This window comes from Dasypus novemcinctus, chromosome 3, assembly GCF_030445035.2.
Source record: "Dasypus novemcinctus isolate mDasNov1 chromosome 3, mDasNov1.1.hap2, whole genome shotgun sequence".
NCBI classification, from domain to species: domain Eukaryota; kingdom Metazoa; phylum Chordata; class Mammalia; order Cingulata; family Dasypodidae; genus Dasypus; species Dasypus novemcinctus.
The window spans coordinates 142,309,369-142,334,643 of NC_080675.1; the positions used below are offsets into that span (position 1 = coordinate 142,309,369).

General features: G+C 38.0%; 1 protein-coding gene across 10 annotated transcripts in view; it reads left to right on the forward strand.

Moving 5' to 3' along the window:
• The window catches only part of MAP2K5 (mitogen-activated protein kinase kinase 5), a 300,226-nt gene that overhangs the window by 163,915 nt on the left and 111,036 nt on the right, over positions 1-25,275 (forward strand). For all 10 annotated transcript variants that reach the window (XR_011648445.1, XR_009185129.2, XM_058294389.2 and 7 more), the window contains exons 14-16: positions 6,658-6,731; positions 7,700-7,750; positions 20,320-20,391. Coding sequence is in view for 8 of the 10 variants with exons in the window: in XM_058294389.2 (XP_058150372.1) it covers positions 6,658-6,731; positions 7,700-7,750; positions 20,320-20,391 (197 nt within the window). In the remaining 2 variants the exon portion in view is untranslated. The remainder of the gene's footprint in view (positions 1-6,657; positions 6,732-7,699; positions 7,751-20,319; positions 20,392-25,275) is intronic.

The window sequence follows — 25,275 nt, forward strand, 5'->3', positions numbered from 1 at the left end:
TAAATGTGATTAGCATCTCTATTTGAATTTAGATAAAGAAAATTACCCTTGGTAATGTGAGTGGACTGCCTCATTACCAATGTGGAGGTTTTAAGAGCAAAGAACCTGAGGTTTCCAGGAAATAGAAGAAAGTCTGCCTCAAAACTACATTAACTCTCAGAATTTCGAGTCTGCAGCCTTCCCCTTTCAGACTCAATGCTGCAGTATCAGTCTTTTTTTTTTTTAATTTATTTATTATTTCTTTCTCTCCCCTTCCCTTCACCCCCCGTTGCTCTGTCAATTGAGCCAAATCCGCTTCCCTGCAGTATCAGTCTTATACTGGAATTTCCAGCCTACCAGACCTGCCCTACAGATCTCAGACTTGCTAGCCCCTGCATTCACATGAGCCAGTTCCTTCAAATAAGTTTCTTGTGTGTGTATGTTGGACACATGCATGAATCATATATTTTGTTGATTCTGTTTCTCTGGAGAACCCTGACTGATACATAACAGCCAAATTTAAAAATTAGTAGATGAACAAATAATTTTTTCTTCTGATTATAGATGAAAGACCATAGCTGAGGGGAAATTAGTTAATTGTAGGCACCCCTCACCCCCAAGATAATGGACTTAGTTTTAAAATGGCTATTTTGAGTATTATAAATATGCTTAAGAACCTAAAGGAAAGCATGAGCATAATGAGGAAAGAAGGTATAAAAAGAATAATGGTACACCTTGAGATGAAAAATAAAATATTTAAAATAAAAATTTCACTGGATGGGATTAACAGTTGATCAGATACTATAAAAGAAAAATAGTTGATCTTGAAGTTAAAAATATGAAACATCCTAAATTGACTACAAAGTAAAAAAAGACTTTGAAAAATGATTACAGCCTCCATGAGCTTTGAATTAATATTAAGAAGTCTAGCATATATGTGTAACTGGAGTCTGGAAAGAAAGGAGAAAGAAAAGAGAGCAAAAATAATTTGAAGAAATAATTGCCTAAAACTTTCCAATTTGATGAAACCAATAAACCCACAGATCTAAGAACCTTAACCAGAATAAACATAGAACTACACCAAAGCATATCACAATCAAATTTCTGAAAACTAATAATAAAAATGAAATATTTATAATACTCAGAAGAAGAAAAAAACACATTAAATCAAGAGGAATGAAGATAAGACAGGAGACTACATGCCACAAGCTATACAAGCTAGAACATAACAGAAAGACACCATTAAAATGTCAAGGGAGGGAAGCAAACTTGGCCCAAAGGATAGGGCGTCTGCCTACCACATGGGAGGTCCATGGTTCAAACCCCGGGCCTCCTTGACCCATGTGCACCTGGCCTATGGGCAGTGCTAATGAACACAAGAAGTGTCCTGCCACGCAGGGGTGTCCCCCATGTAGGGGAGCCCCACGCGCAAGGAGTGCACTCCCTAAGGAGAGCCGCCCAGCACAAAAGAAAGTGCAACCTGCCCAAGAATGGCGCTGCACACAGAGAGCTGACACAAGAAGATGATGCAAGGAAAAGAACCACAGATTCCCGGTGCCGCTGACAACAACATAAGCAGACAAAAAGAAGAACACCCAGCAAATGGACACAGAGAACAGACAACTGGGTGGGGGGTGGGGGAGAGAAATAAATAAAAAATAAACCTTAAAAAAAAAGTCAAGGGAAAACTGTCAACCCATAATTCTATTCCCAGTAAATATATCTTTCATAAATAACAACAAAATGAAGACTTTTTCAGACAGACAAAGCTGAGAAGATTCCTTGCCAATAGACCAGCATTGTAAGAAAAGTTAAAGCAAGTTATTTAAGCAGAAGGAAAATGGAGGGTTGGATTTCCAGGAAGGATTGAAACCACCAAAAATAGTAAATATTTGAATAAGTATAAAAGACTTTGTTCTCACTGTTTCTCACTGTTAAATTTCTTTTAAAAGTATTTAAGGCAAAAATAATGATAGTGTATTGTGGGATTTATAACAGGTAGAGGTAAAATGTTTGATGATAGCAGAAAGGGTGGAAGGAAGAAAATTTAAATATACTGTTGTAAGTTTTTTACTTTTTAAATAAAATGCCCGAATATTATTTGTAATAAGTTGAAGAATCATTTTCTAAATCCTAGAGCAGTTATAAATAATAATAACAATAAAACAAGGAGTATAACTTCAAACAGGGATTGGCAAATTTCAGCCCATGGGCCAAATTTGGCCTACCAACTGTTTTAGTAAACAAGATTGTATTGGCACACAGCCATGTCCATGCATTTACATATTGTCTGTGGCTGCTTTTGTACTATAGAGGTAGAGTTGAATAGTTGCAACAAAGACCATATGGTCTTCAAAGCCTAAAATATTTCCTGTATGGCCCTTTAAAAAAAAGGTGTGTCAAACCCTGGCTTAGAAGCCAATAGTAGAGATAAAATGGAAATCTAAAAATAGCTCAGTTAATCCAAAAGAAGGCAGGAAAAGATGAAAAAGAAGAACAAAGTACAGATGGGACAAATAGCAAGATGGTAAATTTGAACCCAGCCATATAAATAGTTACATTAATTGTAAATGGTCTAAACACTCCAATTAAAAGCCAAATAGGCTTGTTTAAAAAGCAAGACCCAACTGTATACTGTCTGCAAGATACCTACTTTAAATATAATGATAGATACACTATCCAAACACTAGTCATCAAATTGTTCAAAGCAAAAAGTATAACGACATATTATGGTATATAATGTATGTAGAAAAGGAAAAAACTAATCTATAATAACAGAAACTAATCAGTGGTTACGAGAAGCTGGGGGTCAGGCTAGGTTTGGCTGTAAAGGAGCACAAGGCAACTTTAGTGTGATTGAAATGTTCAGTACTTGATTGTGGTGGTGATTACATGGATATATTCATTTATCAAACTAATCAAACTATACATTCAGATTGACTGCAATAAAACTGATATAAAAAAGTAAAGTTGATTTATAAAAGTAAAGAGAAACAAGAAGACATTTCTCTTGAGAGATTCTGAACTATCTAGTAGTTAAGTAGTGGGTTTTGTCAGTTTTTCTAAATTCTGGCCTATAGTCTAGGCGATCAATTTGCCAAATGTTTAAAAACTGTCCCAAAGTTTCTGGTTCAGTAGATATGGGGTGAAACCCAGAAGCCTTTATTTATTTTTTTTTAATTCACAGCTAGGCTTGCATTGCATTTAGTTGCCAACTCTTATTGTCTTTATAAAAATAGAAAGCATGCCAGTTGTTCAGGAGGAAAAATCCCATTTACAGTATACATAAGAAATGTTGATATCCTGAAATCTCACATGTATTCTTTTTGGATAAGTAATATCAACAGTTCCCTGATCTGCATGGTCCTGTAAAGCAGAGGCAAGGCCTCACTCATGTTTCTCGCTGTAGCACCTAGTACTATATCTGGCACATTGTAAAGAGTCAAAAATATTGGACAAATTAATATTTTTGAATGACTGTAGATTCTACTTAGAATGAAAAATGTCATTCTGAAATGAACGCATTAATAATGAAATGTTTTCATTCTGAAGAGTATTTGATTAAGTGAAAAAAGATACATCTCCTTCCCAGGCAGAATTCATGCTTTTCCAAGTGAGTATGTTGCCGTCTTTTACTAGAGACATCATTCACTCCCCATTTGCTCAACAAATATTTATCAAATGTCTCCAGTTTGTACCAGGCACCATTCTAGATGCTTGGGATATAGTTATGAACAGAACAGATTAAGACTCTGTGTTCATGAACCTTCTCATCAAGAGAGGAAGACCAAGAATAGACAGATTTACACACTCAGATATAGTATATCAGTGGTGCTAAGTGTTAAGGAGAACATTGAAGCAGGGAAAGAGAGAAAGGGAGTGTCTGGGTTGGGAAAGGTATTGCTGTTTCATCGTGGGTGGTTGAGGAAGTCATCTCTTATAAAAGTAACATATGAGCAGAAACCTTAAAGAAATGAAGGAGTAAGCCATATGTATGAGCAGAACATCCCAGGGATATGGAACTATAGAACAGGAGCACGCCTGCCAAGGAGGCTAGTGGGAGAAGAGAGTGGGCAGGGAGAGGAATGGTGAAGATGAGAGCTCACAGGTAATGGGGGCCTCCATTAGGAGGACTTGTTTTTCCACTAAGTTGGGAAGCCTTTGCAGGTTTTAGGCAGAGAAGTGTCAGTAGAACATGATAAATAACTACTAGTAGACAGTGTCATATGCTTAGTTCCAAACAAATGGGACAAGCAGCAAATGCTATAGCAATTTAAAGGAAGTGGTGACTTTCATGACCTGCACAGTTGGGGAAGCAGGAGGTAGAGTACGTGAGGCTGAGTAGGATTCAGGTAGTCAGAAAATATCGAAGAAGAGGGCAGGAAGGGAGAGGAAACATGCCACATGAGCAGAGACTTAATGATGGGATTTTTTTTTTTAACAGTGATTGAAACAGTCTAGTTAGAATACAAAAATTGGTTTGAGGATGACAGAAAGTCTACTACTTTCATGCTCAAAAAATACTGAAAACTAAGCTGAGAAGTGAATATGCAAAAGTCAAATAACAGACTTACATTTAAGTTAAAAGAAGATGCTGTTGTTGGAGAACCGAAAAATGCAGTAAAGTTCTTATATATACACCTAATCTTTTAGAATATAGTCTGACAGTTTTGTTGTTTTGTTCTTTTTCTCTTGAGCCACTTAAGTCAAATGTGTGTCTGATTGAAGCTAAAAATTTCCTGCTTTTAGAAAATACCTCCTGATTTCTAGACAGCAGCTCCTTCTTCCAGGAGCTCAAAATATTTGTTCATTAGCTGTCTCCATCTGATATAGTGGCTTAAGGATGGTTTAAGGGCACTGGTATATAAAAGAGCAGATTGTCCAAAAGAAAAATATTCAAAACTTGAGAACTGAATTTGTAGAAATAAGATAAGGCCAGGCTATGAAGAGTCTAACATTTCTTTCAGCTCAGCAAACATTTATTGAGTGTCAACTATGGCCTGTCTGTGATGTATTATGCTGAATACCCCTGATGGAGGCGGGGAATATTTTACTTCATCCTTAAGGAGTGAAATGATGTAGTGAAAGTGGTATATTTAAGGTTTAACATGATGATAGTATAAGAAATATATTGAAATTGGAGGAAATGAGTCAGAGAGACCAACTGGTGAGAGAGCTTAAACCTGCCTTACAAATACCAACTTGTATACAAAGAGAGAGTGCCCCCACCCCATCCCAAAGAAGGGGTATAGTGTATGCTAACTGAAGGGCATGCTACAGAGACCTGTTCTATAGCTAACCCCACATCACTGAAAAAAAAATCCTCAACATAAAATAATGCTATATGCTTGTGGTTTTTCATTCATGTATTCATTCTTTCAGTCAACAGATATTTATTCAAAACACTTAGTGTATGCCAGACATATTGTGAGGGCTGGGAGTAATGTAGACAATAAAGAAGACAAAGTTATTGCCTTCACAGAGTTTACATTCTAGTGTCACTCATTCAGGCAACACTAATGTATGCACCCAGCACATTGCCAAGCACATTAATGTATAATAAGTGGGGCTCAATAATTGTTGGTTATTGAGAGTGAACTTGGAGTTTGAATTGAGTGCCTACTCTCAGCAAGATACTTTGTTGAGTACTCTTTTGCAGGGTAGAGATTCAGGGCAAAATTAACTCATTAAATTTTTTTTTTCACTGTTACATGAGAAATTATGAATCTCTTGTCCAGTTTTGGGGGTAGTTACAGTTGTAAACATAATCAGTTGTCTGTTCTAGACAACTTTTGCCACTGATGAAGAAGTGTGGAAGCAGGTGCTGCTGTGCATCATCAAAAGTATTGCGCTCTTGTCCTGCTTGGATGGTTTGTGTGGGCTCCCTGAATTCCTGAAAAGGCTCATTGTTGTCACTGACGATGCTTCACAGAAACCCTTTGTGTCATTATTTAGCGACTGACTGCTTTGGGAAAGGCTATATCAATTCTTTTGTTAACAATAACAGCAGTCAAAAATGGTGTAAGGGAGTCAAAAATGATGAAAGGGAAGAGAAGGATAAATAAAACAGACTGAATAGGCATGCATGCACACAAACACACCACATCTTTTAGCTAAATTTCTGGGTGATTTATCTAAAGTAATATTTGTCAGGTAAAACGCAGGAAATAGTAAAACTGCATTCATTTTCTCATCTCTTTCAGATATAACCTCTTACCAGTAACATATGCTACTTTTTTTCGGCTTCCCTTTGGTGTTACTGCTTCTTGGGGAAGAAGGGGGTGTAGTTTGACATTTGCACGTTAAGAGTAAAGCTAATCCTTTTTGTGCAAGTTATTTGCAAGAAGATTATATTTTCTTATCTTCCTAGTTTTCCTCAAAGGGGAGCGTAGAATGATGGGTATATTTACTGTTTTCAAAGCCAAGATTTGATTTGACTTTCACTTGAGATAAACGCTTGCTTTTGTAGAAATCAAATATGGTTGCAAGCAGAGGAATTAGGACCTTAAATTTTGCCTCCGGATAAAATGCTTTGCATTAAATTTGTGATTAGAATTTCTGGCTGAACAGATGATGTCATTTCTGCAATATGGTATAAAGTGTGTGTGTGCTTTTTTTTATAACAAGCACTATAGAAACCAAATTAGTTACATGGACTTTCTTCCGGTCTCTTTTTAGATGTGAAACCTTCTAATATGCTAGTAAACACAAGAGGACAGGTCAAGCTGTGTGATTTTGGAGTTAGCACTCAGGTAGGTCTCTTTTTGCCTCCCAGTCTGTTCTCCTTTCTGCAACAACCACTTTTTATTTTCCATCTACTCTCTGGATTGAAAAATCACCTAGCCGCCAGATAAACAGAACCTCTGCATCTTCTCCTCGGCTGGGAGTGTGTTATTCATTTTTAATCTCTGAGTGAGTTTCCTTCATCAGAATATGATTGTTCATTGTTTAATGGCAGTAAAAACTGCTGATATTGTAATTACTACTTACGAATGGCAAACTTCATTGATATGCAGCTTTGATATGAAAACGTTTTGGCCAGACAAAAGGGAGGGCAAAGAGGGAGCTGTGCCTGGGGAGCCCAACTGGCCCACAATAAAAATTAATATTGGGAGCAACAATGGTGGAGGGCCATTACAATGTGCAGCACAAATTTTAATTAATTTCCATTTTGGGCCTCCCCTGAGAACCCTGGTGATAGTGACCCATGAGCGTGCTGTGATGTTGATTTGAATTGCAGCCACCTTTACTCCCAGCCAAACACGAAGACCAAAGCGAAGGTCATCGTTGTATTATGAGTTGTCAAAGTCTGTTATCCCTCCAGCGTATTTAGTGTTCATTTCATTCTTGCAATGCATGGAGCTTCATTCACATCTTGAGCCTTCTAACTAAAAAATGAATGTGTTCAAATTCTACTTCAAATTGACTTTTTATATCAGGCGGGTTTGGGGTACTAAAGCAATAAGCATCCTGCTTAAGTGAATTGTTTTAAGGTTATCTGCTATAAACTGTAATGCTGTGTTTGTTTAAATTGGAAATCACATTCAAAAGAAAAGAGAGATTTAATCATTTTTAATGCCTTTGTAGATAAATTTGTTCCCTTTTACATAATTTTTAGTTGATTTATAGGAATGATGATTGTAGGTTAAATGAGGAATAATTGCCCATTTTATTTCCACATTATCTTTATATTGTTCTAACAGACTGTTTTGTCTCATAGCTGGTGAATTCTATAGCCAAGACGTATGTTGGAACAAATGCTTATATGGCGGTAAGTAAACTTATGCAAAAATAACATTTAAACCAACATCTTTATCTTTATGTACTTGGTAATGTATAATTCTTGAATTAATTCCACCACTTTAGCCTAACAGATCATAAATTACAGAGTCAATCCAGTCACGATCCAATTTTTAAATCTTTCTTAAAAGACATTAGCGCTTATACAGGAGCTACCAACTTAATCTGATTTTGTTTACTTTAACTGGGTTGTTTCAAGTGTGAAATCACTGAGTTTTGAAGTTTAATCCTACAGAAAAATTGCATTTTTATAGCATATTGGCTACATTGCCACATTGCTATTTAATTAACCCTCAATTATACCAAAATATCAGTCTGTAAGATTGGTTTTCTCCAGGAATACAAAAATGCTCTTTCACCAGATCAAAATTAGATTATCGATGTAACCAAATCTTCCTTATGGATCTCTGAATGTAAGGGCTTAGCAGGCAATTTTCTTTAGAACTTGTACTTCTATATTTTATTTAGTTGTTGGACTCATGCCTATTATACCTTAGTTGCACTGTAATAAATTTACCAAGAAGAAAAATTAGAAGCACAGAACTGTTTCAGTAACCAGTGTGGACTTGGTTTTCACACACTCCCCTTTTTTTTTCTACGTTTTGAGTAAGAGAAGTTAACTTGTGTCTATAAAAATGCTTTTGTTTATTTCCAAAATCACTTCAAGAGTCGGGGACAGAAAGGAGGAGGCAAGCAGGAAGCTTATCTAGTATCATTTTGGAGTGTAGTTTTTTTTTTGTTTTGATATCTTAAGGTTAATTTTCTTAATAAGGGCTCTAGCTGTATTTAGATAGTCCTTTTCTCTTCCATCTATTTTTATAAAGCATGAAGTTAAAGATGTTAGTATGAATGAAACCCTGGATTTTTTTCACAGTGTTCTTTGTTCCTATATTATCTTGATAAAAAGATGTTAATATGGATGGAACTCTGGATCTCAGAACAATACTAAGCATTTTATTTTCATTTGGATATCAGAATAATTGATAGTCTTGCATTGTTTTTTAAGGAAAATTAATTCTTTCCCCTTTTTCTAAATAAGGTGGAAAAAAATGAATTAATCTCTGAGATTGTATTTGTCCCTATAAAAGTAGTCCCCTCTTACTGACGCTAACCAGGTTAGAGATTGGTGAGCCACCTTATTGTTAACAAAGCCCTGCTGAATGTTGTATTTTCAGTCTTTGAAAGATTATAAAGCACCGTGAATTTAAAAAAAAAAAAAAAAACTATACCTGAAACAATTTCTCAGCTACACATCATGTCCTCAGTAGCTTTAAATTACTCTATTGTGTGTGATCTATGTATCTTAAAAATAAATAAATAAATTGTTCTAATAATTAAATTGCATTATGTTTGAATGCACAAACCCAGATTACAGTTGTCTTCCCCAGGTGTACATTAAAGAAATTACTCTTTTTTCTTTCTGTTTATGGATGAATGTGATGCATCTATATGTTAATTGAAAATGTGAGGATTAAAATTAAGAAACATTAGCTCACAATGGCAGAGCTAAAATTGCTTTGCTTCTTGGGTGAGTGAATTCCAGTCATCAGCTTTGTAGTTCAAGGTGTAAAAAGTTTAAGATACCTACGAAGCAACAAGTGACAGCCTGATGGTGAGAACAAGAGCTTCTGTTTGAATTCAGCAGACTCTCATTGGCCAGTTGCTTGCCTGTATGATGAGAGATCAAAGATTGAGGGGGGAAAGGGAATACGAAAATAACATTTATGATTATGTAACAGATATTAGTCCCTGCTTTCTAGCAGCTTAAAATCTTGTAAGATGGAGAAGGTCTGGACTTACTTTTTTTTTCTTCTTTAAAGTATGACCGATACCACATTTCAGCTGGTCTAGTTTGTAACTTCGAGTTCTACATAAGGCTCTATGGCAGGGGTCAGCAAACTACAGCTCTCAGGCCAAACTTAACTTATGGCCTATTTTTGTAAATAAAGTTGTCTTGGAATATGGTCATACCCATTTGTTTACATCTTACCTATGGCTGCTTTAGCACTTTAATAGCAGAGGTGGGTACCTGTGATAGTTGTGACAAGGAACATATGACCTGCAAAGTGAAAAATACTGTCTGGCCTTTTACAGAATAAGTTTGTCAACTCCTAATCTATGAGTACCTTCAATTAATCAATCAGAATTTACTTAATAACTTCCATGCTGTTATTCAGGCACAGTGGAACCACTCCATAATCCAAATAAGGCATGGGCAGAAATAAGAAATATGAGGTTATATATAATAGTATTATGTGTGGTATAATAAAAACTTAAGGTACACCAAACATACATTTAGAGAATCAGAAGGCACATAATGTACAAACTGGACGATTCAAGTAGTATATTTCGGGCACTTAAAAAAATAAGAGATCACTGTGGAGGACTGAGCAAAGACTCAGAAATTAAAGCAGTGTGACATGGCAGGAGTGGGGAGGTAGAATAGAGGACAAATAGTGAATTGTGGAAATGCAGGTGTAGTTAGAGGTCATTTGATGTAATGTCCTTGTTTTACATCCACTTCTCTTGCTTTATAGTCATACATACTTCCTGTACAGTGATAATATCCATAATAATGAAATCTACCACTTAGTGAGCGCTATGTGCCCGTCATTCTTCTAAGCTCTTACATAAATTAACTCACTAAATCCCCACAACAGCCGTATGAGATAGATAATACTCTCATTTTACAGATGAGGAAACTGAGTCCCAGAGAAGTTAAGTGACTTATCCAAGTTCACATAGCTAATAAGTGCCAGAGTCAGGATTCAAATCTAAGTATCAGCCTCTAGAGCCTAACTCTTAACTTCTGTGCCTCTTACCAGATCCCAGTTATTTATGTGTCTTTCCCAACCTTAGATTATTAACTTCTCATGGGCAGGATTTATTCTGCTCATTCTCTAAATCTTGTCCTCCAATCTAGTGACGAATGAATGAATTGACTCATAAAAGCTGCATTCCAAAACCAGCTTGTTCACTAATTATAAGCAGAAAGTTTAAGTTTTTGTATTAAGTATCTTACTTGCATTGTATGGCAGCTCACATATTGAGAAGAAAGTAAGTCAATAAGAAATAGGCCTACATGTAAGAATAATCTCACTTCATTCTTCTATATCCTGAAGTGTAAGAGAGAAGAAAAAAGATAATTAGGAAGGGAGCGAATGTGGCTCAAGCTGTTGAGTGCCTGCTTCCCACATGGGAGGTCACAGGTTTGATTCCCAGTGCCTCCTAGGGAAAAAAACAAACAACAAGCAAAACGAATGAATAAGCCAACTCAGCGGAGCGGATGCGGCTCGTGGCTGAGGTACCTGGTACCTCAAAAAATAAATAAATAAAAGATAATTAGGAAAAAGACAGGGAGACTCCTGAAGGTTCTAAGTCTTTTTTTTTTTTTTTAAATAAGGGACACGTTAAGTAATAGCACTCATAGAAGACTTGAAAAGTCATCTAATTTAACCTCCTTATTGACAAAATGAGGTATGACTGAGACAAGGATGCACTGCTTTTTAAGGGCAGATAATTAGATTTAATCCAAAGCAATAAAAAAAGATTCAGCACATTTTAAAAAGACTTCGTTTAGAAGGAAGGGGTCCAGAAAGGCTTTGGGGCTTATATTTAATTAAAATCTTTTGTCAGATATTCTAACTACTTAAAGTTTTACTCTATTTTTAAAGATAGAAGCCCCTAAAACTTTAACCCACTATTCAGTAATTGTGGTTTGTTAGAATTTTCAAAAACTCAATCTAAGTTTGATGTCTTCTTTATGAATAACAAGTTTTAGAATAAAAGCCAATCTTACAAAATACCTGTTACATGTCCTTTGGAGTCAGAGAGTCAGTCTAAGGGATTATATTTATCACTTAAATGTTTTTATCCATCTGTACTATTCCTGTCCTTGGAAATTGTCTTTACCCTGAGTAAAGGCCATTTGGGTTGCATGATCCATCTCAACTGGTCATGCTCATGGCAGTGTTGGTGATGGAACTGGTGATGATTAGAAAGAAGCTAACATTTACTGTGCATTCCTATGTGCCACATGCTGGACCAAGCATGTTACATGGATTCATTTAATTTCCACATAGCCCCATGAGGTATAAATAATGTTATTACTATCCTCATTTTACAGGAAGACACCAAAAATGAATGAACTTTAACTAGACTAGGATCTCAGAATTGCCTACAAGTGAGAGTAAAGAACATTGACAACATCTTTCATTAGTGTGGTACATTTGTTATAATTGATGAGCACACGTTGAAGCACTGCTACTAACCATGGGCTATAGCTTACGTTATAGTTTACACTCTGCCCCATGCAATTTTATAGGTTATGACAAAATGTATAATGACATGTATCCATCATTGCAATGTCATGCAGGACAGTTCCAATGTCCCAAAAATGCTGTGCCATTTTCATCTTTATTTTGTTCAGTTGGTTGAATAAATTTGCAACACTCAAACATTTGAGGTGATAGTTGTTAAAAACAGCGCCAGCATTTGATCGAGTTTCATCTCAACTATATTATACATGGACATTTTAGATGCTTATCATAGGTCTTTTATTGGGTGAAAGTAAATATATGAGATAAATGTGTGACATTTAAGAGTAATGTTGTCTCTGAAAAACTTTTAAAACTTAGTTGACAAAATTTTGGGTCAACTGGAAAAAAAAATCATGACTTCTGAAATCTCTGAATGCCTTGGTTCTCAGTAATACCATTCTTTATAAAATTTATTTCTTATTAAAATATGTAGTTTTTAAGACATTTTTTCTAAGTATTATGTAATTTTTTTAGAGTGGGTAGAAAGGAGTGTAGCTTCTAAGTTACCACATAGCCAACATGTTGGGTTTTTTTTAAGATTTATTTTTTATTTATTTCTATCCCCTTCCCACCGCCCCCTCCAGTTGTCTGCTCTCTGTGTCCGTTCACTGTGTGTTCTTCTGTGACTGCTTCTATCCTTATCAGTGGCACCAGGAATCTGTATTTCTTTCTGTTGTGTCATCTTGTATCAGCTCTCCGTGTGTGCAGTGCCATTCTTGGGCAGGCTGCATTTTCTTTCGTGCTGGGTGGCTCTCCTTCCAGGGCACACTCCTTGTGCATGGGGCTCCCCTATGCGGGGGACACCCCTACGTGGCAGGGCACTCCTTGCATGCATCAGCACTGCGCATGGGCCAGCTCCACAGAGGTCAAGGAGGCCCAGGGTTTGAACCGCGGACCTCCCATGTGGTAGGCAGACACCCTATCCTTTGGGCCAAGTCTGCTTCTCACCAACATGTATTTTTGTCTCTTCTTTATTATCTTAGTAGTAGTTTTATGCTATGTATGTACCATAACCAAGCTATTGCTTATGAGAAAAATGTAATATAATGAATGCATTTAGAGCCATTGTTACAAGTTTATAATGTATTATCTATCTTGTTTTATGTGTATTTTATATAACATTGAAAAATAATTTTTTCTTGATTGAGAAAGGATACAAAATGCAAAATCCACAGTTTTGGTAACTTAAAATTGCAGTTGTTTTGAAGTTATAAATAAATAATTTTAATTTTAATATTTTTTTCATTTAAAAAAGATATAATTAGGATGCCAGCTTTTAGTTTCTAATAGTAGCAGATAAGATCATTTAGATCAACTCTTCTGCTGAAAAATGCTATTTAAAGTATTTCTAAAACTATTTCAAATGAACCAAAGAGTTAAAAAAAGTCAATGGGGAACTCCCAGGACAATTTTTAGATGAAATCCACAACAAAGAGGAAAGCAGAATGTCTGCGCACCAAAGCTCCTAATCTCTGAGGGTATTTGCCTATGCCACTCTTAGGATAGAGGGGTGGAAGTCAAGCTCCAGAGCCTGCTTATCGTGCTAAGACCCTAGAGGGCTCACTCTCAGTCTAAGGGCAAACCACATCTAAAGCTGTTACCTCTCCTCCAATCTCAGGGAGCTGAAGAGAGAAGCAGAAGGAAAGGAAGAAGTTGTGGCCATAGACTAGCTTAGGAAGATTTGCTTCCTGATTAAATGTACATGGCCTGAGTCTGCAAGGAACTTCATACTGAGAACTTAGTTTTTGAAGTGGAGCTGGCTATTAGCACCCCTAGGTGTGTGGCAGAAATAAACAGAAAACCTCCTTTGAAGTAAAGGTCTCAGAGAACCTCTCTAGAAATTTTTTCAAGAGTGAAAGCTAGCAAATAGTCAAAGGAAACCAGTACATGAGGAAACAAAGCAACATGAAGGAGAACCATCAGAACAACAAGCAGTAGAAACAGATGCATATACAATTAAGATCCCAGATTTTTAAACAGCTATGCTTGTTGTATTTAAAGAAATATGTGACAAACTAAAAAATATCTTAAGTAGACAGGAAATTATAAAAGTCATATAGTAGATTTGAAGAAGTCCTAAACAAAACTTCTAGAAATGAAAGATATATCAACTAAAATTAAAAACTCATTGTATTCAGCAGCAAATTGGACAAAGCAGAAGGGAGAATTAGTGACCTAGAAGATAGATCTAAATAAGAGCAATCTGACTTGAGCCCTTATTAAGCCAGTATGCTCTACTACCTACCCTGGGATCTTGCTGACTTTAAAACAAAAAAATTCCCCTGGTTTGTGATACATACTTTGATTGCATGCCAGCTGAAAAAGTATTTGTGCATACTTAATAAATTTTCTGAGTAGTTCCTAAACAGATACTCCTTTTTCAGAAGAGATAAGAAATGTACCTCAATATCTTCCTGCTTTTGACAGGTAAATACATAACCCATGTAAACCATGGGGTATTATATTGCAGACATAGACAGTTCTGGAATGAGTTAACTCAACAGGGTCCTGAGTCACAGTAGTCAGTCCTCATTTCTGTCCTCAGAAGCTGTTGGGGGGAGTGTGAGTGCCAATTCGGAGCCACTGTCCTTGAAAAGCCTCTATAAATTCCGCTTTTCATATCATCACTATACCTTACTGTTCTTGCTAAGAACAGAGCAGTCCCCCCTCAAAGCACACACACTCTTAAACCTCAGTATGGAGTTTCTTCAGATGTGAGTCACGTTTTTTCCTATTATTTAGTGTTCCACACTGGTGACAGTTATCATGTTAGAAAGCAACCGCAACTTTGGCTTTTTAACTGTAAGATGTCCATCATAGACCTTTTGTTATTAGCGTGATACCTCATGATTGATTTTGTTTGTTTGTTTTTTAATAAAGTTGTCTCCCCCCAGGAGATGGCCCACTTGTCTGTCTGCTTGTTGTGTCTGCTTGTGGTCTGCTCATCTTTTTCAGGAAGCACCAGAAACCCAACCTGGGACCTCTTGTGTGGAAGGCAGGTGCCCAAACACTTACGCTACATCTGCTCCCTGCCCATTGCATCAGCTCATTGCATCTGTTCATCTTCTGTAGGAGGCATTGGAAACTGAACCTGGGTCCTCCCATGTGGGAGGCAGGCACCCAACTGCTTGAGTCACAAACGCTTTTTTTTTCCTTCTCCTCTCCCCCATTGTTGTTTGCGCTTACTGTCTGTTCTCTGTGTCCATTTGCTGTGTGTTCTTTTTCTGCTTGTCTTTATTCTTCTCATCTTTCTCTTTAGGAGGCACCTCTTCAGGACCTTCGGTATGGGAGAGAGGCATTCAATTGCTTGACCCACCTTATCTCCCTCATCTGCTGCATCTCTCACTGTCTCTCCTCTGCATCTCCCTTTGTTGCATCATCTTGCTGCTCCAGCTCTCAAGCAGTGCGGGCCACCAACTCTCCGCAGCGCGGGCCAGCTTGCCTTCACCAGGAATCAAACCCAGGACCTCCATATGGTTGATGGGAGCCCAATCGCTTGAGCCACATCTGCTTCCTCATTTTGTTTTAGAGGAGAGAGGACAGGGCAGACCATGTTTCCTTTAAATGTGAGCATTGCTTTGAACTGTGCAGCCTCAGGCCGTGCAGGCCTGGCTCTATGAATTCAGAATGTAGTGGGGTTAATCTTATGCCTTAAGTCGGATTTAGGGCCTGGGTACATTTCCCAGTCTCTGTCTACCTTGTATGCGCTTCAGGATAGACCCATGGAGCTTGTTACCTACTTTTGCTAATCATTCTTGTTCAAGCACTGCATCACAACAGTAATCTCTTCTGTTAGCATATTGTAAGAATAATTTCTGCAATGAGAAATTGTCACAATCTTATCCTCAAGGTGTTCTTTTATGTGAACATTATCACTTTTCCTATTTTTTTTTTAAAGATTTATTTATTTATTTATTTCTCTCTCCTTCCTCCCTGCCCCCAGTTGTCTGCTCTCTGTGTCCATTTGCTGTGTGTTCTTCAGTGTCTGCTTGTATTCTTGTCAGCCGCACCAGGAATCTGTCATTTTGTTGCATCATCTTGCTGCATCAGCTCTCCCTGTGTGCGGCGCCACTCCTGGGCAGGCTGGACTTTATTTCACTGTGCGACTCACCTTATGGGGTGCACTCCTTGCATGTGGGGCTCCCCTAGGTGGGGGACACCCCATGTGGCATAACACTCCTTGCTGCACAGCAGCACTGTGTGTGGCCAGCTCCAAACGGGTCAAGGAGGTCCTGGGTTTGAACCACGGACCTCCCATGTGGTAGGCGGACACTCTATCCATTGAGCCAAGGTCACTTCCCTCCTATATTTCCTTTTTTAACTTAATTAATTTTTCTTAACTTTATTTTCAGCTTGCAGTTTTGTATTTGTTTTGGATGTTCAGTGGGCAAATGGAATGAATGTTTTTAATGTAATTGTCGATCCTGTGAAAATGTTTTATATGGGGCTTACTCTTGGGAATTTTTTTGCTGTATTCTGGACGAAGTGGTATATATTAATGACTGTCAGCTAGTAGAATGAAGAAGGGAAGAGAGGATGGAAAGAAAGGACAAAGATGAAGGCAACATTTGGTTATGGTTTTATTTTTCAGTAATTCTAGGGGATTTTAGGATTTCCGTGTTTGCTGGAAGTTCTTGATGGACATGAATACCAGTGATGTATGGGGAAATTATATTAATATAGAAAGAACACTCTAAGGAACTTAATGATTAGTTCATGCTTAAAGCCAAATATGCAGTAAATGCGTATTCTATCCCTTCAGTCAGTACACATTGATGGCACACAAGCTATAGACCAGGGATGGTTCTAGGTATGAGATGAATGAAGCACTTAACTTGCCTATAGGGAGAAACAGTCTAGAAAACAGATGATTATAACACAGTGTGACAGGTAAAAAATTAGAGACATGAACAAAATTTTAATGAAGTACAGAGGCAGGAATTCTTAATTCTGCCTGAGAAGGGGACCATTTCACAAAAAGGTGGCCCTTGAGATCTGTAAGGCATACATGCGTGTAGGGGAAGACCAGGAATACATAAAAGGCCATTGCCGCTCCAGGGAACAAGGAAAAGTTTAGTGATTGGAACTGAGTGTACCAAAGAATCATCCAGAGAAATTTTTTTTTTTTTTTTTTTTTTAGTGAAGATCCCCAGACCTGCCCCTAGAGATTCTGACCCTGGAGATTCATTTGTAATAGGCACTTCACGCATTTCTGTGATGGGTAGTCCAAAGACCACATTTCAAGAAATATTGACCAGGTTGAATCTAGTGCTTGGGCCTTCTGACTTGGAATTCTGGGGGCATTTTGACACACTGGAAAGAACCCTAGTTTTGCAGTCAGACATACTTCAATTTGAATCCTGGCTCTGCCATTGGACAACTTAATGCTAATACAAGGTTTAAACTTGGGGAAGTCACTTAACCTTGCTTGCTAAGCCTCAGTTTTTTGTTTCTTTTAATTTAAAAAAAAATTCTTTTGTGGTAACATTTATACAACACAAAATTTCCCATTTTAACCCGTCTCACTGTATACATTTCAATGATATCAATTACATTGTCAGTATTGTACTGCCATCACTACTATCCATTACCAAATCTCTGTACCCATTAGGCAATAATTCCCCTTCCCCTGGCCCTTGGCCTCTAGAAATCTATAATCTACTTTCTCTATATATATATTTGCATATTCTAGGTGTACCATATAAATGGAATCATACATATTTATCCTTTTGTATCTGGCTTTTTTTAAGTTTTTTATTTTTTATTTATTTCTCTTCCCTTCCACCACCCCCCCATTTGTCTGCTCTCTGTGTCCATTTGCTGTTGTGTTCTTCTGAGTCTGCTTGCATTATCCAGCAGCACTGGGAAACTGTGTCTTTTTTATTGCTACATCTTGCTGTGTTAGCTCTCCATATGTGCGGTGCCACTCCTGGGTGGCCTATGCTTTTTTCACGCCAGGTAGCTCTCCTTGCAGGGCGCACTCCTTGTGCATAGGGCACCCCTATGGAGGGGTGCCCCTACGTGGCATGGCACTCCTTGCGTGCAGCAGCACTGTGCATGCGCCAGCTTACCACACAGGTCAGGAGGCCCTGGAGATTGAACCTCAGCCCCTCCATATGGTAGACAGACGCTCTATCAGTTGAGCCACGTACACTTCCCTGTATCTGACTTATTTCACTCAATATATTTTCAGTGTTCATCTGTATTATAACATATATCAAAACTTCATTTCTTTTCATAACTTAGTAGTATTTCATTGCATGTATACACCACACTTTGTTTATTCATTCATCTATTGGTGGACACTTGAATTGCTTCTACCTTTTGACTATAGTGAGTAATGCTGCGATGAACATTAGTGTACAAATATCTGAGTCCCTCTTTTCAATTCTTTTAGATATATATACCAAGAAATGGAATTGCTGGTCACATGGTAATTCTGACTGGCCACATAGTAACTTAACTTTCTGAGGAATCACCAAACTATTTTCCACAGCAGCTGCACCATTTTATATTCCCACCAACAATGTACAAAGGTTCCTATTTCTCCAGATCCTCTTAAGCCTCAGCTTTTACATCTGTAAAATGTGGACAATTATGCCTACCTTTTTAAGATTATTATCTTAAAATAATTGACCCGTGGGAAGAGTTATTCCTGGTAGGAAAGGAGTTTTGCAAGCTAAAAAAATAAATAAAGGAATTAAGGTAATATATCCTGCTATCTCAAGTCAGGGCTTTATTTAATTTTATGGAAAGTGGTCTGGAGAGAAGACACCAAATACATTAATGTGGCCCAGACTCTTAGAGGCCCCCATGGAAGCTCCTGAAGGATGGTGGATATTGTGGGTGCTGGGAAATTCCAAGGATGTGAAAAGAATAGACTGCCATCCTGAGGGCTAAGAGAGATGTAGATATGAGCTTAACTCTGCTATGCCCATCTTTGTAACTTTGGGCAACCATTCTACCTCCCTGAGGCCTCAGTTTCTCGTATTCATTCAGGTATATGTTCATTCAAAAAACTTCTATGTGGTACCCTACTGAATGCCAAATCCTGGAGGGAGGAGAGAGAGACACCAGGCAACATCCACCTCAGTATAAAATTATTCCTGTTGAAGCAGAGAGCATACGTGTAGTGGCTTTCTAGACCAGGTGTTTGCTACACATCTTGAATGGAAGACTATAGTCCCAGATGGGCCTTTCAAACTGCCCTCAGTTTATGTCAAAAGAAATTCTGATAGGGAAGCGGACTTGGCCCAATGGATAGGGCGTCTGCCTACCACATGGGAGGTCCGCAGTTCAAACCCCGGGCCTCCTTGACCCGTGTGGAGCTGGCCCATGCGCAGTGCTGATGTGCACAAGGAGAGCTGTGCCACACAGGGGTGTCCCCCGCATAGGGGAGCCCCATGCTCAGGGATTGCGCCCCTAAGGAGAGCCGCCCAGAGCAAAGGAAAGTGCAGCCTACCCAGGAATGGTGCCACACACACGGAGAGCACACACAACAAGATGATGCAACAAAAAGAAACACAGATTCCCATGCCACTGACAATAACAGAAGTGGACAAAGAAGAACACGCAGCAAATGGACACAGAGCACAGAAAATGGGGGGGGGGGGAGAAGGAGAGAGAAATAAAATAAATCTTAAAAAAAAAAAGAAATTCTGATAAATGGAGTATAATGTTAGTAACAGGTGAATCTGGGTAAAGGAAATATGGTTGTTCTTTTTACTATTCTTATTCCTTCTACTTTGCTGAAAGTTTGGAATTATTTCCAAATAAAAGATTAAAAATTAAAAAATAAAAGAAAGCCTAGTGCTTTAGACCAATCTCTCAAAATGCAAATAGATAATATATTTACTATATACTATAAATAGTATTTTGTTGTATAATTTATTTCTCTACAACTAAGATCACTGGACTTGAAGGAAGAAGATCTGGGTTCAAGTCCCAGCTCATCAGGACCTTGCCTAAATTACCTCGCTATTTCTGAGCCTCCTTTTTTTCAACTGTGAAATAGGGATAATAAATTCTTCCTCAGAGGAACTTTGTGAGAATTCAGTGGGATTATATATAATACACACACACACATACATACGTGTAAAATTGTTTTGCTATCTGTAAGATGCTATGTGAATGTTAGTGGCTCCCTGCCTTAGCTGAGCTCATGTGATATTTCCTGGAGTGCCGTAAAGCAACTCATGGACTCCCTCCTATTTTTTCACAGCCTGAAAGAATTTCAGGGGAGCAGTATGGAATCCATTCTGATGTCTGGAGCTTAGGCATCTCTTTCATGGAGGTATGTTGTTTTTTAATAAACACTTATATGCATATCTGTACTGATATGCTCTATCAGGAAAAATTTAAATTTTGAAAAAAATTAAACTTCTATTATGTTTAGTAAACATAGTGTTTGACTCTAGATCCTTATTTTTTATATCCTTGCATAGCTTGTAAACTGGCTCTGAAGATTATTCTGAAGTGCTTATTAAAATTACAGATTTCTAGATCCCATTCAAGACCAATTAAATCCAGATCTTTAAGAATCTGCATTGTTAATATGTTCCCTGGATGATCCTTATGCACATAAATCTGGAAAACCTGTGTCTGAATGCATAAATAGCTTCTTCCAAAGGTGATTACTCTAAAGGGTTCAGGTCCCGGTAAATAAATAAATAAGTAAATAAATGGTACAGCCTTGCTCATTTGGATGTGTGAGTTCTATATGTTTGCTTAATAACAAAAAAGCCACCTCATTTCAATACTCATATCGCTTGTGTGCGAGTGTGTGGTGATGGTTGGGTCTGGGGCAGGGGGGCTGTAGGGCTTATGTGTTTAGCACAGTTTTAATGTTTTCACTATTTTATAGCTGTATTTAGAATGGACTTTATCTTAGTGTACCAGATGTGGCCCCACTAGAACTCTGCTAAATTTTCTATAAAATGACCGTTGATTTATAAGGAAATGTATAAGATCTATATTATATTAGAAGGACATCTGACTCAATTTGAATTAGTAGTATAGTTTGGCTACTCATCAATGCCTCCAAGAATTGTTTCTAACGCATTGATTCAGATAAAGGAGGACTTTTTAAAAAGTAGAAAGTATTCCTTTTTATATTTATTTAAATTTATCTCGTTTACTTTTGAAAGTACTTTTTAAATGTAAGCTCATGGATAGGTAGAGTTAAACTCATCTTTTTTAGGTTAAATACTTTTTTCTATGGCTTTTGTAATGCATGAATGCAACTATATTTGTCAGAAAATATCCTCAGACTCAATTCACCTGAATTATAGAAAGCTAAAGATATCATGTTCAATGTTTATTAAACCATATTCTTCTGATTCTTCATAAAAGAGAATCTAAGAGGAAATAGAGTATGTATGCATCAGTAGAGAGGTCAGTAATGCTGCAGGACTGATGCTCAGAATCGAGTCCCCCAACAAAATCCTGAAGACTGTTTTGGGGGAAACTAGTGGTTTTGGTTTGTGGGCATCAAGCCTTGCTATTATCTAATTTCCCATTGTACTTTTTATTTTTTTATTTTTTAAAGATTTATTTATTTATTTATTTATTTATTTATTTATTTCTCCTTCCCCGCCCCCACCCCGGTTGTCTGTTCTCTGTGTCTATTCGCTGGGTGTTCTTCTTTGTCCGCTTCTGTTGTTGTCAGCGGCACGGGAATCTGTGTTTCTTTTTGTTGCATCATCTTGGCGTGTCAGCTCTCCGTGTGTGCAGCACCATTCCTGGGGAGGCTGCACTTCCTTTCATGCTGGGTGGCTCTCCTTACGGGGCGCACTCCTTGCTCGTGGGGCTCCTCGAGGCGGGGGACACCTCTGTGTGGCACGGCACTCCGTGTGCGCATCAGCACTGTGCATGGGCCAGCTCCACATGGGTCAAGGAGGCCCGGAGTTTGAACCTCAGACCTCCCATGTGGTAGACGGACGCCCTAACCACTGGGCCAAGTCCGCCACCCCCCTTCGTACATTTTAAATCATCGTCATTGAGTATTTTTAAGAAATGACCAGAAATAGTGTAGAATAATTGAGATGTTACATGGTATAGAGATAAGAATCCTTGATTGCAGTTCCAGCTTTGCTACTCATTCTTTGGATGGTTCTATGCAAGCCCCTCTCCTTTCTGGGCATCAGTTTCTTTATCTGTAAAATAGACCAGATGATCTCTAAACAAACCCTTTCCAGATCTAACATTCTATGACTAAGTTTGCTGGTCTCTTTCCTTAGCTTTCACACGACTTTAGGGTTTTTTGGCTTAGATGGTGACATGCCATAGCATGGCATAAAATACAGAGGGATAGCAATACTGTAACAGCATAACTGCTAGATTTATGATTTAGAATACTTAAAAATGTTCAGGATTCATTCCTTCAACATTCATTCATTCATTTATTAAGCTCTTTCTATCCCCACTATGCAATCAGTGAGGATAAAATAATAGAAGGACACTCAAGTCTTGACTCTCATGGAGTTAACATTTGGTGAGGTTTGGGGCATGAAGGGAAAGACAGAAAACAAAAGGCTATTTATTATTTGTCAGGTGGTAGTAAGTTCTGTGGAAAAAAAAAAAGCAGGCTAAGGAGATGGAGAAATAATGGCATGGGGGTGTCCTCTCTGATAAAGTAACATTTGAGCAGAAACTTGAATGATATGAATAGAGGAAGCCATCTGGCAGTAGGAAGTAAAAAGGCACTAAGATGGAGTGTGTTTGGCATGTCTAAGGAAAACAGAGACCAGTGTGACTAGAATGAAGTAAGAAAAAAAAAAAAAAGGAAGAAATAAAGTCAGAGAGGTAGCCAGGGGCCGGATCATATATGACCTTGGAAGCCATGATAAGGACTTTAGATTTTACTCTAGAGAGAGAGAATGCAATCAGAAGGCTTTGAACAGAGGAAAGGCATTATTTGACTTACATTTTCAAAGGATCACTGAGTGCTCTATGGAGTACAGACTATAACAGAAGGGCAAGTCTGGAAGCAGGGAAATCAGTTAAGGTAGGTAGGTAGGTAGATTGATAGAATATATTTATATTGCATATTGAAAATATATTTATATTTATACTTCATATTGAAAAATATGTCTGTCCACATCTTGCTAGGTACAGGGGATGCAGAGATTAATAAAAAGAGGCTCTATATTCTAAGGAGGGATAGTGTTGTTGATGTATTTGGAGGTGTGTTGATTAGGTTCATTGTCCTGGAGATAAATTATTAAATGGTGTCTGGAAGACTGAAGAAAAGATACTTGTTAAATTTGTTAAATTGAGGAAGACTAAGGAATAGGGAATTGTGTGAAGAAGCGTCAGCTTTGAGTGTGGGACGTCTGGAGGCAGGAGTGTGCTGTTTTGTGTGGATGAAGTGGAGAGCAGAAGAAGAGTGGAATGATCAGGAGTGAGAGCCAGGCCTTTTGGTGATCTCTGTGAGGATCTGGGGTTAAAGCAGAAGGAGGAGAAGATATTGTTTTAGGATGTAGGGGAAGAGAAATAAATAAATAATTTTTTTTTAAGGGTTTGTTGAGCACCTCTCTTTGTGTATGATAAAATGCTTTCAAAAGAGGATATGGGATTGCAGCCCATGTCCTGTGGAAGCTTATAATCCACCAAACAAGCAACAAGGTATGATCGAACAGAAGTGGTAGACAAGTAAGTCACTAGAAAATAGAGTAAGGCCCCTGACGTGTTTATACCAAATTCAGTTGGGGTCTAAGGTAAAGAAAAACACACGCTAGGGAAGGGGAATAGAGGTTTTGAGATGAGAAATTGTGGGTAATGTTATAATGAAAATTAAAGAGAATTCCAAGCTTCTTTTTGTCTCAGGGCAGATCTGATGGGAACGTTACCTAAAGCGACTGACAGGGTGGCCCAAAAGATGAACTTGAAGGCCGAGATTCTTTGTTTTCATCATAGTATGCTTGGAATAAATGTGATACATCCTGTTTACAATCACTAGAGACAGAGAAAAATGAGAATCTCTATAGCATTTTAAGACTCCGAGGAACAAATTATGTTCTGAAAGTCAGTATCTTCAAAGAAATAGTCAACATGTTTAAAAAGAATTCCTTCTCTTTTGTTTATCCTCACTTGTAAAATCAAGATTCCCTTTCCAGGTGTGGACTCTGAAGAGTAGAACCAATCATTCATTCAACAATTATTACTTAAGTACTTGCCCTGTACTGGGGCCCTTGATTGTGGGTCCCAGGAAACTAAAAATAGCCCACATCTGATAGAGAAAAAAGAAACCTAAAGTTCAGATCAATGCAATAAAATCTTTAATTGAGATGTTTAGGAAGTGTACTCTGGATCCCAGAGAGAGGGGAGGGGTGAGGTTTTACAATGGAGTTGGCGTTTGAATTGGGTTGGTCTTCAGGGGAGTCTGCCACTGGGAGAAAGAGGGAGAAGAGGCAGAGTGCCTCTCCATCCTCCATCACACTCTGGTACCCTGTAAGCACTTCAGGGATGATCAGATGTCAAGTATGCAAGTATTAGTGCAATTCCACCACCTGTTTATGCGTATACCTTTTTCAAACTATTTTGAATCAGGTTACCTGTGGTAAAGAAACAAACAGGTTAAAAATAGAGGAAACAGAGCAAAGGAATTTCTCTGAAATTATATAAGAATCAGAGACACAATGGAAACTAGAGTTTTCTATCCCTTCTCCTTCTATCCCCTCTCCCAAGTCTATAAATTCTTGACTCATCATGGAGGCTTGGTGATGCTAGAACCAGAAGATTGCTTTCATTGCTTTAAACTCCTAAAAGAGCAAGGCTCATTCTTGCTTGCCTTCTGCTGCCCCTCCCTTGCTGCTTTGCTGCCACAGACCCATGGGCAGTCGTAACAAGCCCTCTCACTATACTCTTTCATAAAAGAGGATGCCACATACCACTAAAATGTGCCATTAAAAACAAAAACAAAAACACAGGTACATTTGTGCCTTTAGCAAAGAATCTTTAATATCAGACTGTCTTTTATCCAGGGACAGAAACAGCCCCCATCTACTTCAGTTAAGCGTCTCCCTTTTTGTGAGATTAAGTGGGTCCTTTCCAGGGTTTTGTCAGCTGCATGTAGTGTTTGGTGTTGGAAGTGTTGGGCCTCAAAGCAGGGCCTTTATGGATAATCAGAGATGGCATGAAGAAAACTTCAACAGGAGAGTTAGGCAAACTCACATTT